The sequence below is a fragment of the Pygocentrus nattereri genome, chromosome 21 (assembly GCF_015220715.1).
Source record: "Pygocentrus nattereri isolate fPygNat1 chromosome 21, fPygNat1.pri, whole genome shotgun sequence".
NCBI classification, from domain to species: domain Eukaryota; kingdom Metazoa; phylum Chordata; class Actinopteri; order Characiformes; family Serrasalmidae; genus Pygocentrus; species Pygocentrus nattereri.
The window spans coordinates 6,818,666-6,834,879 of NC_051231.1; the positions used below are offsets into that span (position 1 = coordinate 6,818,666).

General features: G+C 38.8%; 3 protein-coding genes across 4 annotated transcripts in view; 1 reads left to right on the forward strand and 2 right to left on the reverse strand.

The window, feature by feature from the left end:
- Positions 1 to 626: 626 nt before the first annotated feature.
- On the forward strand, positions 627 to 8,063 carry LOC108431586 (deoxyribonuclease gamma). The gene is made up of 8 exons (XM_017704835.2): positions 627 to 836; positions 2,447 to 2,535; positions 2,708 to 2,800; positions 3,019 to 3,131; positions 3,233 to 3,345; positions 5,232 to 5,389; positions 7,131 to 7,227; positions 7,615 to 8,063. Exons 1-8 carry the CDS (start codon positions 708 to 710, stop codon positions 7,678 to 7,680), a joined length of 858 nt encoding a protein of 285 aa, XP_017560324.1. The 5' UTR covers positions 627 to 707; the 3' UTR covers positions 7,681 to 8,063.
- An 808-nt stretch (positions 8,064 to 8,871) lies between these two features.
- Positions 8,872 to 10,908, reverse strand: LOC108431585 (protein ATP6V1FNB). Its single transcript, XM_017704834.1, has 2 exons — positions 10,433 to 10,908; positions 8,872 to 9,498 (listed from the first exon to the last, which is right to left on the reverse strand). The coding sequence occupies exons 1-2, from the start codon at positions 10,851 to 10,853 to the stop codon at positions 9,380 to 9,382; spliced, it is 540 nt and encodes a 179-aa protein (XP_017560323.1). The 5' UTR covers positions 10,854 to 10,908; the 3' UTR covers positions 8,872 to 9,379.
- Positions 10,909 to 13,443: 2,535 nt separating this feature from the next.
- Positions 13,444 to 16,214, reverse strand: part of LOC108431615 (filamin-B) — an 85,409-nt gene continuing 82,638 nt past the window's right edge. Inside the window, exons 43-45 of one of the 2 annotated variants that reach the window (XM_017704884.2) lie at positions 15,649 to 15,867; positions 14,969 to 15,172; positions 13,444 to 14,715 (exon numbers count right to left, since the gene is read on the reverse strand). In XM_017704884.2, the coding sequence (XP_017560373.1) occupies positions 14,528 to 14,715; positions 14,969 to 15,172; positions 15,649 to 15,867 (611 nt within the window). In that variant the 3' untranslated portion in view covers positions 13,444 to 14,527. The remainder of the gene's footprint in view (positions 14,716 to 14,968; positions 15,173 to 15,648; positions 15,868 to 16,214) is intronic. The other variant, XM_017704885.2, reaches the window with a different exon arrangement.

A 16,214-nucleotide genomic window follows, 5' to 3' on the forward strand; every position in this document is an offset into this window, starting at 1 on the left:
TGCTACCTGCATGTCGCTGTTGACTGGATACTGTTGGTGTATTCTTGGTCCAGGTGTTTAATAACCCCAGCAGCACTGCTGTGTCTGATCCACTCAGACCAGCACAACACACACTAATGTGCCACAGCATGTGTATATATATTAAAAGTTTCTACACTCCTGTACATATATAAATTTATATATATATATATATATATATATATATATATATATATATATATATATATATATATATATATCGCTGTTTTTGGGACAAAATCTCTTATCTCCATTTTTGATGTTTTTGAGTTTTTGACATAATTTGAAATTACCTGTCGCCCTTTACATTGTGTGTAAATTTCATGATGAATGGAGCAAAAGAAACGGCCCTAAATTACTTGGGAAAAATTCTGGTTCCATTGACTTACATTAAAAGTAAAGTAGGTTTTTCCTTCTCCTGTAAAGTTACTATTTTGGAGATATGAGGTTTTGATCCAACAACAAATATGTATATATATGTGTGTGTGTGCGTGTGTATGTGTGTGTATGTGTGTGTGTGTATTATATTCCATTTATCCAGTGCTCCGTAGCACTCTAATATACAGAAATAGTCTACAGATAGCGCAGTCTGTAGACGAGGAAGGGACCAGAGCAGAGGAAGGGCTGGGTTATAAACAGCCTAGGGAACTTCTCAGTCCTTATCATTCAGCACAGCCTGCCCTGGAGTCATGCACCTCTTTCTGTTTCTCCTGCTGAGCTTCGGAGGAGCCCTCAGCCTCAGAATCTGCTCCTTCAACATACGGTCCTTTGGAGAAAACAAACTCTCCAAGCCAGAAGTGCTGAACGTAATACTGGAGGTAAGGTTTACTTCACGTCCCATGAATCTTTTATTGAAACATAATACATAAATTATTCATTTCATGTGAAATGTTGTGTTTTTAAATGTGTATTTCATACAGCAAACAATTCAGTCAGGATATATGGAATATAAATGTACATGTATTATAGAAGAAATACGACTGTTGGAGGTCATTCATGTTAGAGTGCATTCAAGTCAAACCTTTGTGTTGTTGGAGTTATTATTTTGACCAGCTTCTTTTATCTTTTTGTTGTGTTGTCTTTGAAAACACATACATTTTTAAAGTTGTAAATAAACCTGTGTACCAGGTCTACGGCGCTAGTCTCTCAGTTTTAGTTATGCACCCGTATGTTTCATCCACAAACTACAGAGCATTCAGCGCAAAAAAGGGATCTAGTGTGAATTACCACACTGTGAATGAGTTCATGAGAACGCATAACTGGTTCTGACAAACAGGGTCGAGATCTTTTTCAGTGTCTGAGGGTTTTTTAATGTTTTACTTTAGCATCAAAAGTCAGTTTCTTAGGACATTACATCCAAGTAGGACGTGAATGGTGATGTCATGGACCTTAACAGCGTGGTTTTATCCAGAGCATCATGACAGACATGACATGTTTGGTTTTTTTTTTAATAAATTCAGTTTATTTTAGCTGATTGCACAGCTAACTGCTAAAAATTGAACTCCATTTTAATAAAAAAATTATACAATTAACCCCTTATCTCTGATGTAGTCCATGAATCAAGCTATATTTGGAGTTTGCTTTACTCATGTATAGTTTTGCACTGGAGCTACAGGCTATTGCAGCTAATCACTAGACTAAGTTTGAAGCTTACGGGGCAGTCGTGGGCTGGAGATTAGGGATCCAGCCTTGTGACCGGAAAGTCGCCGGTTCGATCCCCAGAGCCGGGAGCACATGACTGAGGTGTCCTTGACGCTCTGGGTGTGTGTGTGTGTGTGTGTGTGTGCTCACTAGAATGTATGTGGTGTTTCACTTCACAGATGGGTTAAATGCGGAGGTGAAATTTCCCTGTTGTGGGACTAATAAGGGTCTCTTAATCTTTTATAGCCACCCGTTAGCATTGTGCATCCCTGCATTAACTGGTTGTGCTGGTATATAGATCTTTTTTCACTTAACTGATGGTTTAGCTGGTCTACCAGCATGAAGTGCTTGACCAAGCTTGACTAACAGCTTAACCAGTTGACCATATACTTCATATACTTGTTAATATCATTGGCTTTGTAGATCCAGTGCTAAAGAAGCAGAAGAAAGCATAGAAAGCTATATGATTTGTCAGTGTTTGAAAATGTAAGGAGCCCCTAAGGTGGCGTAATTATTTTTTAATAAGGCATGGCCATGAATTAACATCTTAATATTTTGAGGCCACAAGTTAAGTTTCTCATGGCCACAGACCTCGATATATTCATTTGTGGCTGTGGGAAATGTAACTGGTGGCCTTAATTTATTGATTCACGACCACTTTATTAAAAAATAGTCATCATTTCAACTTAGAGGCTCCATAAAAACAAATGGAGATGGGAGGTTTTCTTGTGAAAATGCAGCCATTGTTATAGGGTGATGTGTAATTTTCCATCGATTCATGCTGCAGAGTATTGCTCGATGTGACCTCATGCTTGTTATGGAGATCAAGGACGCAAAGGGTGAGGCCTTCCCTCAGCTGATGACCCACCTGAACAGGTACAACTTTGCCTCAAAATATGCAGACTGTTGAAAGAGTGAAGCGACATGAATATGCAGTTTATAGAAAGTAATAGAAGCAGACACACAGTCATAATTTAGATCATCTGAATAAACAGCGCATAGGCACAGGTGATAAAGTGGTAAAGCCACAATGTATTGTGTCTTACAGGAGGTACAAAGGCAGGAGGCCGGAGTATGGCTTTGTGATCAGTCAGAGACTGGGCCGAAAGTCCTACAAGGAGCAGTATGCCTTTATCTACAGGTATCTTACATGCCAAATCACACAGTAAATTCTTTAGTAGAACACTATTAAGCCAACGGCTCCTTCAGTTTCTCTGCATTTTCTTATGCAAATAAACATAAAACACACACTTCTCTTTCACCACAGTATCATAAAACAGGTTCATTTTATGAAAAACTTTGTGATACGCCTTGAATGATCCATTGAAGGCTCAGCAGTGCTCTTTTCTGTCCATTCAGGCAGCGGTCAGTATCTGTGAAGTCTGTTTATCAGTATCCGGACATGCAGACTGAAGACGTTGATGCGTTCGCTCGGGAACCTTATGTTGTGTGGTTTTCATCACCAACAACAGGCGAGACTTTTCTGAAACTGAGTATTAGGAGTAAAACGCTGTTGCTGCCAATCACAGGAACTGAGAGTAACACATTCTTCTGCCTCTCTCACCTGTTATAGAAGTCAAGGAGTTTGTTATCATCCCCATTCATACAACTCCAGAAGCAGCGGTTAAAGAAATAGATGAGCTGTACGATGTTTTCCAAAACGTCTCACAGCGCTGGCAGTCAGAGGTAATGGAACATCACAGCAGTCCTCATCATTTATTTGTTTTCAGTAAATCTTTGATACAAAAATACACAATGGCACAAATCAGTATCTGCACAAATGAATGATAATAATAATAATAATAATAATTATAATAAGTACTACTACTAGTAGTAATAGGGTATTTATTTGTATATTTAGTAACCGGTATACACAGAAATACAGCTCAAAGTGCGATAATAGTATATATACAGCTGTATGCAAAAGCTTGAACACTGTCACGTTGTTGATTTGTGAACATTCTACAGTGATCACACTTAAATATGACCTTTTTTGATAATTTTAGTGCATAATTTTTATTTTACATATTGTAAACATACACACACACACACACGCATATATGTATATATATATATATATATATATATATATATATATATATATATATATATATATATACACTGGTCAGGCATAATATTATGACCGCCTCCTTGTTTCTACACTCATTGTCCATTTTATCAGCTCCACTTACTAGGTGCACCTTGTACCTTGTAGTTCTACAGTTACAGACTGTAGTCCATCTGTTTCTCTGATACTTTGTTACCCCCTTTTACCCTGTTCTCCAGTGGTCGGGACCCCCATGGACCGTCACAGAGCAAGTACTATTTGGGTGGTGGATCATTCTCAGCACTGCAGTAACACTGACACTAACACTAACACTGGTGGTGTGTTAGTGTGTGTTGTGCTGGTACAAGTGGATCAGACACAGCAGTGCTGCTGGAGTTTTTAAACACTGTGTCCACTCACTGTCCACTCTATTAGACACTCCTACCTCATCAGTCCACTTGTAGATGTAAAGTCAGAGATGACAGCTCATCTGCTGCTGCACAGTTTGTATTGGTCATCCTCTAGTCATTCATCAGTGGTCACAGTGTTGGCTGGATATTTTTGGTTGGTGGACTATTCTCAGTCCAGCAGTGACACTGAGTTGTTAAAAACTCCAGCAGCACTGCTGTGTCTGATCCACTCAGACCAGCGCAACACACACTAACACACCACCACCACCACGTCAGTGTTACTGCAGTGCTGAGAATGATCCACCACCCAAACAGTATCTGCTCTGTGAGGGTCCATGGTGAGCATTAAAGTGTTAACTTCCGTTTCTTGTTAGCTACATTAGCCTCATGGCTTCAAGCTAACTTTAGACACCAAACATATCTTAGATGATTACACATTACATTTGGGATAAAGGGAAAACTGTGTAAATGTAATAATAATAATAATAATAATAATAATAATAGTTAAAAGAAGATTTCAAATGGTGCTTGAGGTGTGTCACCAAAGGCTAATAGAACAAACACACAAAAAACAGAGGAAATAACAGTATAGAATAAATAATAGTCATTTTAGAATAATAATAAAAGTGTCAATAAAGTAAATAATAAAATATAGTTGTAATGTAAAAGAGAGTAAAACAAGAATTTGAAGCTTAAAAATGTAAACATAAAATAAAATAATTACATGAAAAATATAATAGACTGTATAAAATAATGATATAATACAATAATCATTTTCTTTGTGTAGCTAACTTTACACAGAAATCAGGCTCTAAGCTGCTGTTTCCTCACAGGTTTGACTGCATGTATCTGTGTGATTGACTATAAGCTCCAGTCTCGGTAAATGTGACAAAGGAAGGTTGTATCGTGATCAGTGTGGAGTGAAGAGGAGGGCAGACAGGCGGAGCTGAAAGGGGAGAGCTTTTCCTCTTAATGAGTGAAACTGATCCCCTCACCTTTCATGCACCTGCTCTCACAGGCACACGAGCACAGGCGGCCTCTCAGATTGCTTTATTCAGCTCAACCACCAGTTCCTGTTTCACATCTAACATCTACCTCACATCTCTTTTCACCAGAACTTCATCATCATGGGAGATTTCAATGCCGCCTGCGGCTACGTCCCCAAGAGAGAGTGGCGTAACATTCGTCTGCGCTCTGACACGAAGTTCCTGTGGCTGACAGACGATAAACTGGACACTTCAGTGAAACAGTCCACAAGCTGCGCTTACGATAGGTCAGGAACTTGTTCAGTTGAGAAAGAAAGCTCAGCTAGACCAGCTGGTACTGTGATGAATAGTACTGTTGTAAAACCTTGTATCTCATTGAGCTGGGTGATATGGTCAAAAATGTTATCAGGATAAACAACATTCATATCGTTCGATATCGATACATATCGGGATAAATGTCAAATCATTATTTCTTTAAAGTTTGAAGGCTGATTTTTGCTCCTGGGTGGTTAAGCACTGTTAAACTATCCTTTATGGTCAGAACAGTGAACCTGCTATGGTCACCAAGCAGTGGAACATTTCACAAATCTGTCCTGGGACAGTGGGAGAGGCCGGTGAGCTGTTTTTATTAGCTGGAAAAGCACAGCCGAAGTTTTTGCAATATTCATAATTTAAGAAATAGAACGGATTATTTTTAGCTGTCTGGTGACGAGCGCTCGGCTATCCCATTACAAATGTAAAACAAGTGGCCAAAAACACTGCTAAACTTTCACTTTCGTTGCTCGGGAACGCACTAAAAATAACTTTTTGAGAAATTACTTTTTGAGAGCAACAGTGCTGTAGTTGTGAGGAGCAGAGGTGATTAACGCTGCTAAAGCTTGTTAGGATGTAAGGAAAGAGTGATAATGTGGAATTGTGAAAAGGGTGTATTATATTGAAAATGTATCAAAACTTTCTTATTGCTTTATCGAGGAAAAGTTATATTGCGATATTTATCGTTATTGTTTTATAGCCCTAGTATATCCAAAACGGTAACTTTACAGGAAAAAGCATACTTTATTTTTAATGTGTCAGTGAAACCAGGTTTTCTTTCTAAGTAATTTTGACTGTTTCTTTTGGTCCATCATCATGAAGTTTACACACAGTGTAAAGGGCAACAGGCATTTTGAAACCATGTCAAAAACTGAATACTGAAAAAAAAAGGTACTAGGTTTTGTTCAGTTATACAGTATATATGTACAAATTGGGACTATCACTAAAAGATACTGTGGGATATTCATATGAACCCTAAATTGTTCTGTACAGTTTGTGTGCTATACCATTATATGCAGACATTTAAACACCCCTATTCAAGTGAAAATGAGTCAGCACATCCTCTACAGAGAACCCACTTAAATATGGCAATTTTCTGCACATTTTAATGCACATTTTCTGATTATTTGATTTTAAGACATTGGAAAAAAATAACACGTCACATACAAAATATTAGGTTTGTAAAATTCAGTGAATGTGCATTAATGTGTTAAAATGTGTTAAAATCAACAAAACATTTGACCAGTATTGCCCAAACCTTTGCATATGAACGTGTGTCCATACGTGTCCAGACACCTTTTAATTGGTGAATAACTTTGGGATGAGTTGGAGTCATGTTTTTAATCCAACCATGATTTAATCATCCAACATCAGGTATCTGACCTCAGTGACACTCTTGTGGCTGAATGCAATCAAATCCCCACAGCAATGTTCCAACATCTAGTGTAAAGCCAGAAGAGTAGAGGCTGTTAGTGCAGGATAGGATAAACTCTCTATTAATACCATTGATTTCAGAGGAAACTTTGGATGAAAGTACGTATTTCATCCTAAATGTACTTGAAAGAAAACAAACAGAACTGACCCCCAACACTGTGTGGCACATAGATCACTAAACATCAGCAAATGTCAGTGGCAGGATACTGCTCCTACGCCTGCTCCAGTAGAGAGCTGAACGATGTCCATTTCAGTCCAACACGCTCTCATCTCTGTCTGCAGGGTGGTCCTCCATGGAGAGAAGATGATCCAGGCCGTTAAAGTGGGTTCAGTGGACGTTTATGACTTTAAGCAGGTGTTTGGACTCACTGAGCAGGAGGTACACCAGAGTCCAGCCTCTATCAAAGAGTATTATAGTGATTCCAATAGTTATTTTTTAATAGTATAAAACACAGTTTGTTTCGGATGCTGGTCAGAAATGTTTCTAATCTAATTATATTTGTCCATTACATTAGTTACTCATTATATTCATTCATTATGTTATTTAGCATCCCCACACGTGTTGAAGAGAGCATCTAAAAATACCTTCTGGCATTTACTTTATAAGAATTACTTCTACACTGTAGTAAAATAGAAAGTTATGAATATGACACGAGTCCAAATGACTGAACTGTAGTGTATATTGTGTAAACGATATGTTGTAATGTAAGATGTTGTGATGTAAACTGGTAATACATCCTGTTTTTGCTCTTGTCTTTGTTTCTAGGCTCTGGCTGTGAGTGACCATTTCCCTCTTTGCTTTACTGTGAATGCGGCCAGGAGAAGTGGCTGAGAGATTTTTGCTGGTTTCAGGTTTAATGCTAACATGGGTAACACTTTATTTGGAGCGGTCCTTTGTAGATGATTAATAAACTTTTAACAGATTATCAGTAACACGTCAACAGCATATCAGTGATGTAGCAGTGGTGAAGCAGTGTAGTGAATACAGTGAAGTAAATATTTTTGCAGATGTGCTGTCGATACAATACATTAATTAGCTGAATCATTAATATTTTACTTACATTACACCAAACATAACCTTACCCAGCCTTACCCACAACGTAACCCTAACCCTGGTCCTAGTCCTAACCCTAACCTTAACCTCAACCCAAAACCTAATCCTAACCCTGGCCCTAGTTCTAACCCTAACCTTGACCCAACCCAAAACCCAATCCTAATCCTAAACTTAACCTCAACCCAAAACCTAATTCTAACCCCAACCCGGCCCTAATCCTAACCCTAACCTCAACCCACAACCTAATCCTAAATCTTAACCTCAACCCAAAACCTAATTTTAACCCTAACCCTGGCCCTAAGCCTAACCCTAACCTCAACCCAAAACCTCATCCTAATCTTAACCTCAACCCAAAATCAAATTTTAATCCTAATCCTGGCCCTAATCCTAACCCTAACCTCAACCCAAAACCTAATCCTAATTCTAATCTTAACCTCAACCCAAAACCTAATCCTAATCTTAACCTCAACCCAAAACCTAATCCTAATCTTAACCTCAACCCAAAACCTTATCCTAATCTTAACCTCAACTCAAAACCTAATTTTAACCCTAACCCTGGCCCTAATCTTAACCCTAACCTCAAACCAAAACCCAATCCTAATCCTAATCTTAACCTCAACCCAAAACCTAATCCTAACCCTCATATGTTTTTGACGTGTTACTGAGAGTTGAGTGTTTCATTTTAAAGGCCACTCAGAATAAAGTGTCACCGTAAATTGAGTTTAAACAGCAGTTTGGCCTGAACTCTTCAGTTACTGGGATTAAACCTAATCAAAGTTATGGAGCATTAAAATACGCATTCAGCACATTCAGCCTGTTGAGTAATTAATGGTTTACTCTGAAGATGAACAGTTTTCCAAGAAAGGCAACGTCAGGGCTTTCATTACAGAGGTAATGAGAAGTGGCCATGCTTGTTAATTATAAACCAGCAGATTCGAGGTGTGGGTTTACAGTTACCAAGAGACGCTGTGTGTCGGGCTTTTAGACTTTATTGCTTTCACTTCTTTCTTTCCATTCATTACCTTTATACTTCACATCACAGCAAATGTAATTAAAGAACATTTTTAAAATATGTAAAATATTGCCTGATTTTTCTGTAGTATGTCTCAATCAATGCAGTAGACTCTTAAAACTTAAGGGGCTAATGGGTTCTTGCTATAGAAGAACCACCCTTAGTACCCTAAAGAAGCAAATAAACCTCACTTGCAAGGTTCTCCAATGGGATCAGTACAAATAACTGTTTTGGCACCTTACATACAAGGTTACATACAAACCACACAATACATACACGCACAATGTTATGAAATGAGTTGCACAAACATTGCAGAGTCAAAACATCTCGCAAACCCAGATCCATGTCAAGCACAACTACTCAGTATTTATTAGTAGTTTACGGTCAGTCACAGCTTGTGGAGATGGGAATATTCAGTCTCTGTGAGAATGTGATCATGTCCTCTTGGAACGTTGGTTTGGAATGTTACCCCAGTTTATCAGTTGCAGAAGGAATGTTGAAAATGCCATTCCTGGCGTAGAAAGTGCTCCTAACAACTCCTGACCTTCCATTAGCCGGTGATCTATAGTTATGTTCATAATCACCTGTGGACATAATTAGATGAATTATGAATAATTTACTTTATAAACAAGAGTAACATACATTGTTAGAAGTAAAGGTTCTGTGCAGGTACGTGTTTCGTTCATCAAGATACAAACAATGTAAATGTTCCCTCAAAGGTACAGCCGTGGTTTTAAGGTCAAATTGTGCACCTCAAATACGTTTTTCCAGGTGAAAAGTACAGATTTGTTTACTGCCTTTATTTCTGAGTGTGTACAGTCTGCATTTAAATATTATAAACCAGACAAAACAGGTAGTTTCAGATGTTTTATTCTATATTTCAAGTGTTCTGGGAGCAACAATAAGTAATTAAATGGTAAATAATATATATATTGTATATAGTGGCAAAGTACATATATTTTCCTTAATATCTGATCAACACTTTTGAATTATTTTCACCTTGAAATTATAATATAATATATGCAAATGTTTGAACAACCTTTCTAAGTGAAAATAAATTAAGAGAACACACTAAAATGTGTTTTAATTTTTCATTAAAATTTGAGTGCACAAGTTCAATTTATTGAATTTAACACTTTAGAAAAAAAAACAAAAAATGTTAAATGTGCCATAACTTTTATTTATGCTTTCAAACAATTATTTTAAACCTGTGAAATTGAACAGGCATAACAGAATAACTGGTTTTATATGATTGAACACTGATTCCAAGCGTTTTGAAAGGTAGTGCGCTGACCTGGTGCACAGTTTTTAATATATAACAGTTAGCAGTGTCCTTCAGCTGTGGTCTCAGTGTGGGTCTCAGTCAGCTGTGGTGTCCACCACAGTTGGTGTGTTTGAGCAGAGAAATCACCAAACTCTGCTGGACGCCGTAACTGAAGAAGACTGATGTATAGTGTACATGTTGTATGCCCACCAGCCTCTAAATATCCTGATGAAGATCAAATATGAGCTCCTTACCTAATCTCCAGCCATATTCCCATGAGGACAGTATTGGATAGTCGAACTTTTCCTCTGGCATTTTCTGGGCGCGTCTCTTCAGATACACGCTGCGTCCTTTGCCCTCTTTGGAGAAGCCGTGGTAGAGGGTATCTTTGGTTTTGGGGCTGACAGGCCGCATCAGAGGGGCTTCACTGAGAGAGCGGCCCACCAGCACTGGGGCCTCCTTCTTCTTCCCCTGAGGCTGGACGATGGGAGGTAGAGTGATTTCAGTGGAGGGTTTTGGTGGGTTAAAGAGGCCGATGGTCTTGGCTCTGCGGGTCGTGAAGCTGGTGGGATAGTCTTTGCTGTATTTCATCTTCCAGGTGAGGCGTGTATAGGCCTCCTTCATGATGAGCTCCCTGTAGCAGTTCTGGTTCTGCGTGGTCAGAAGGTTCCTCATCGTCAATCTGCTGTGTTTTGGACTAACGCTGCGAGTTAATGTGTGCTGTACTGAGTGTGTTTGGCTGGTTAAAGGGAAACAGGAGTAGCCACTACTGTAGAAACACCAGAGTAGTTTGTCATTTGGGCTTTACCTGCGGTCAGCCAATCAGAGGGCTCTCCTCAGCAGGAGAGTGGAAAGTGGCCCAGGGTGAACACACACACACACATGTTGGTTTTTATACCTTGTCAGGACACGGGTATGTATTTTATATATATATACGCGCAAGTACATATATGTCAGTATGTCTCACATGCATTGTTCAGTACTGTACAAAGACAGACACCAAACTTCATTTCATTCCCAGTGAAAATGGCTATAAAGTCATTCTGTTAAGCACATTCACTCAACAGAAAATGACTCTTCCTCCCCACAAAAGCTATTCCCTGAAGAGTCACTGACATGTTTCCCTTTAAAGAGTCCCTAACATTTCCACAAAGAGTCTAAAAGAATGTGTAGCCATTACTGAAAAAAGGAAACAGACAAAAAAGAAAAAAATGCACCAGACCACCGAAACTGGACATCTGAGAAAGAGTCAGAAGAGTCAAAGAATTGGGATTACTTGGATAGTGAAAAGCACTAAATGTACTAAGACTGAACTTACAAGGTGTGGAAAAAACCCTGCGGAACAACTGGAAGGAAATGTCCTGAATAGAAAAATGAAACTAAAATTAACTCTAAACTTAGCCTCAGTAATCAAAACAGAAATGCCCTTTAATTTTGTAGTTTTAAAAGAGGAAACATTGAGTTTTCTTAGAAGCCACTTTATAAGGTCAGTGCTGTTGTGTTTCTCCTAAGGGAAGCCTTGTTTTTCCTCTGGTTTTCCTAGAAAGTCATTTTTTTGTCACACACACACACACACACACACACACACACACACACAAAAGCATGCTGACAGAATAACAAAGAAGACCCAAGCTGACCTGCACTGATACACTGCAGTAAATCAGAGAGCTTACATCTATTCCTCCTTCAGGAAAAAAATACAGCAAACAGCCAGAGAGGAACCTGAGCAGAACGCAGAGGAAAAACAGCCCTGATAGAACTGCATCAGTGTAATGATCAAAGCGGTAAAATAAATAATTGGCAATTTGCATGTTTATGATGCTTAATTAATACTGACCTACTGATCTCTTACAGTAAGAAACCCATTTATATGCATGTTTGCATCTTTTCATCGCTTTCTTAATAAAGCCATTATAAAAAGTTTGCTAGTTTATCTTTTTCCAGTAAAAAAATTAAATAAAAACATTTCTCCAAGTCTATTATATTAGTTTTACTTTGTTGAAAACCTCATCACATCGACAGGGGAAATAAGTCTACAGAAATTTCCCAGGAATCAGAGGCTCTGCTGACCTGTACTTCCCCCATTATGCACAAGTATTTCTCCTATTAGTCCAGATGATGGCAGTGTCCTCCTTCCACTCATGTCACGGCACAATGACTGCACCTCAGTTCCTGAAATAAAAGGCAGCTGTGCGCCTTAAACAGAGGGCATGAATGGCAATCTTTTATAAAGCCAAGACTGAGGAAATGAAAACCACTGCTGATTAAAATAGATCAAAAACCTACTTATCCGGGAAGCTCATTAAAAACAATCGCAAACTCCAATAGAAACCTTTCATTCAAGCCAGTCTCAGTTTGTTACAACTGTACAGCTGATATTGCAGCAAAATAGGCTCATTACTTGCTGACATGGCACCAGAGAGACAAAGGCTGCTAAATTTAGTGTTGCAGTGAGGCACAAACTCAGAGCAAGGCTGCTTTAAGTGACCTCGCACTGCCATCCTCGTGTTTCTGCTGACCAAAAAGGAAGCTTAGGCTTTGATTAATGAGGGAAGATGATCTCTGCTGAACAGCAAACATTCACTGCTAAACTCAATCACTGTAACTGCAAGCTTGATTTTGTTTCCATAGAAATCTGAAGGTGGTCCTTCATGGCCTGCTGATTGGAGTCTACATTAATCACCCTGCAACAATGGAGCTCTGTCACCCAAGCATGGGTCACTAGTAACCCATGGATACTAGACCAGTATTTAATGTCACATCCTTATAAAATCACACCAAAACTCCATGTTTCTCCAAGTGGATCTTCACAGATTTCTGAAAAAATATCTGCATAACTGAAACGTGAAGATGTAAACAGTCATCCAGAGTGGTTAGATGTGAAAGGCCATGTGCTTAACAAGTAAGACCTGTTCACAGGGCTGGGAACCAGACGTAGCCTTCAATGCCTCTACAAGCTCCCTCAAAAGGCGACAACTGCATTAAATGGTTCTGAAAATGCTGCAATAGTTTTACAGTTTTGAATTAAGATTTAAATCGTTGAGATTTTAACATTTTACCACTGTTAACATTACATATGGGAAAAAGGCTCACGGGTCATTTCAAATGGTGACAAAAAAGGCTGACATGACAAGTCAGTATGTAGAAACCATTTCATATAGAACCACTCTGAATGCCAAGTTACATCTCAATGACTACATTATGCAGAAATCTTAAAAATAAATAAAGTGAAACTCCTCTTTAATGAATTCAAATGTACAATGAATCATGCAATGTTCCATGTCTTTATTCCAGTTTTTTTTTTTTTAATTACCAAATGTACATTTCACATTAAGGCACCCTGGGCTAATACAAAATGCAAACAGTGCTACCCCATCCCACCTCCCCACCCAACCCTGCTTTCAAAATAACAAAATACTTTCAACTTTATCAAAACTATAATAACTGAGCAAGACAAACATGAATGCCAGGATACACAAAAAACTCCCAGAACTGTCACTAATTGAGAAGTGTGAAGATGCAGCTGTAATCTCTCAATATCACAAAAGCAGATTACACTAGGAATGTGTGTGTTTGGGGTAAGTGCCTAGAATGTCAGTTTAAAGTTTAAATGCTAGGTAAAAAAAAGGCAGCATTATACAAAACACTGCAATTCCTAAACCTCTATGACTTACATACAGTGGACCCATGGTTAAGGGTTGTTTGTCAAAATCAAGTGCAGTTCTAAGTTACAGGATACTGTTGCATGGATTAACAACCTGGCCATGTTTCCCATTTTACAGTATATTTCTCATTAACTGTCAGATCATGAAACAGTTTGGATGTCACATCACCAGCAAAACAGAAGAAAGTAAGTGTGGAAAGCCTAAAGTGTTCAAACAGATAACTGATTGGCTTTGCTACTGTGCAGTCTGAACTAATTTCTGAGCCTGTAAACATCACAGTAGTCCAATATGCAGCAGTTAGAATAAAAAAAAAAAAAAAACAGCAATGGAAATATCACTACAATGTGCATTAAAACTAGATGAAAACATGAGCAAACAGACAAAACAGTATCAGTAGTAAAGGATATTTAAAAGGAAGAGCGCTCCCTCTTCAACTGACACATTTTAGATCTACACTTCTTCAATATACTTTTTTGGAGATCAACCTCAAACTCGTCAGAATATGGTGAGAAGACAAATATAAATGGCATACAATTTGAATGCAGCCAAAACATGTCACATATAAAATACAATCAAGTGCAATTTTTATTATCCATATTGGGCTTAATTTAAATATTAGCATGATTTGGCTGTTTAATTTCCCAAAAGTCTCTCTCAGAAGAAAGGTTTGTTTGCTTTGTGGACTTATGGGACAGTAACATTGAAAGGTGAGCCTGGGATATGGTCCTCGCCCCACTTCACTGCCAGCACATAGCTGCCCCGCTCCCTCAGGATGTAGCTGACGTTGTACTGCAGATTGCCCAAGTGTTTCACCAGGATTTCCTCACAAGGTGTTTGAGGTCCATGAACTCCTACCAGAAGCATGTTCTTCCCTAGTTAGACACACCGGATGAACAACATTAGGGACTCCAGCAAGAGTCTTGACAGTGACTGAAAAAACATTCATAAAAAATTAACCATGAACAGAGACAAATTTGAGCCTTCGGGGTTCTGTGCACTCTTCCGCATGCAAAAAAAAAAAAAAACCCAAAAAGGTTTCAGATCAATAATTTAATGTTTACATCCACATGAAGGCTTTTCTGTTCCTCCTGACAGATATAGTTGTAAAGTGAAGCTTTTACTCACCTGCTTTGCTGCAGTCCACAGTGAAACTGGCTCTCTGGCCCACGTAGGCTCTACTGAGGCCTGGGCCTCGACTGGTCACTTTACTAGCATCAGAAGCTGCCCTGGGAAGTGCACTGTGGGAGTTTGCACTGCTGGCTCTGAGCACAGGATCTACCATCAGAGTGGACGTCTCGCTGGCATTAGTAACGTTCACAAGCCGCTGACCTGAAGATGAGAAGAATGGTGTGATTTGCTCTGTCCATTGCAAATCAATCAAAAATTACTCAGTGCCATTAACTGGATACTTCTTACTTTTATACTTTAATTGATATTCTCAGATATTTGTGTAGAGTAATATCTACATTTTACCATTTACATCAAGTTACTAATTCCATTTTTGTATTTCATTCTGATATGTTGGTTCAGCTAAGGGGTGCCCAATCCTACTTCAGTTCAGGCTACTTTTACTGCTACTTGAATCATACTGATGTACTCAAGTAATATTTTTATGTGTGTGTGTGTGTGTGTGTGCTGCAAATACAAGGCTATTAAAACATTAACAAACTGCTGTGCAGCTCCATCTCAGTCAAAACAATTTCACTCACAGACCTACTTTGCATGACAGTCATTAAATCATTAATGGTTTGACCAACTCCTCTTCACCCATTCTAACCCAACAAGATCATGACTCTTCTGCATACCTGTGACTTTGGCCTTGAAGGGGCTGCCTGTGATGTGGTTAGGCCCCCCGTATTTAACGCTGATCAGGTAGTTTCCAGGGGCCATTGGCGTGTACTGTACTTTGAAACCCTCAGGGCACTCCTGGCACTCCATCTTCACCTTTGAGGGCCCCTCAATAGTCACTGCCAGAGAGCCTGGCCCGGCTTTGGTGGTGTTGATGATGAAATCTGACTGGTTGCCTGAACAAAGAATACAAATGGTGTGAATCAGAAGGGCCCTTGTGTGTCAATATTGTCAATTATATTGTCAATATTGATACCAAAGCTGATACCTTGAATTTGATGATTAACTTTTTTTCTATACATTCTTTTAGACAGCAAAATGAAAGTGGCTAAGGCTTTATGCAGAAATGAGTGTGAGGTATTGGAAGAGGGTATATTCACTGAGCACAGTGGAGTAAGTTTAGACAGTCAATTCAATTAATCTCATAAAAGTACTGAATTTTGATGTCTAGTCCTATGAGGGTAATTTCAGTTCAGTGTAGCTTCTACAACTGTCAATGACATTGTACTATAAACAAAATACT

Bases quoted from the DNA above. Each gene is read 5' to 3' on its own strand.
- LOC108431586 (XM_017704835.2), top strand. From the start codon at position 708: ATGCACCTCTTTCTGTTTCTCCTGCTGAGCTTCGGAGGAGCCCTCAGC. The intron at 2,801-3,018 runs GTATCTTACATG...CTGTCCATTCAG, and splicing joins CAGTATGCCTTTATCTACAG to GCAGCGGTCAGTATCTGTGA. The intron at 3,346-5,231 runs GTAATGGAACAT...TCTTTTCACCAG, and splicing joins CACAGCGCTGGCAGTCAGAG to AACTTCATCATCATGGGAGA.
- LOC108431585 (XM_017704834.1), bottom strand. From the start codon at position 10,853: ATGAGGAACCTTCTGACCACGCAGAACCAGAACTGCTACAGGGAGCTC. The intron at 9,499-10,432 runs GTAAGGAGCTCA...TTATGTCCACAG, and splicing joins GGAATATGGCTGGAGATTAG to GTGATTATGAACATAACTAT.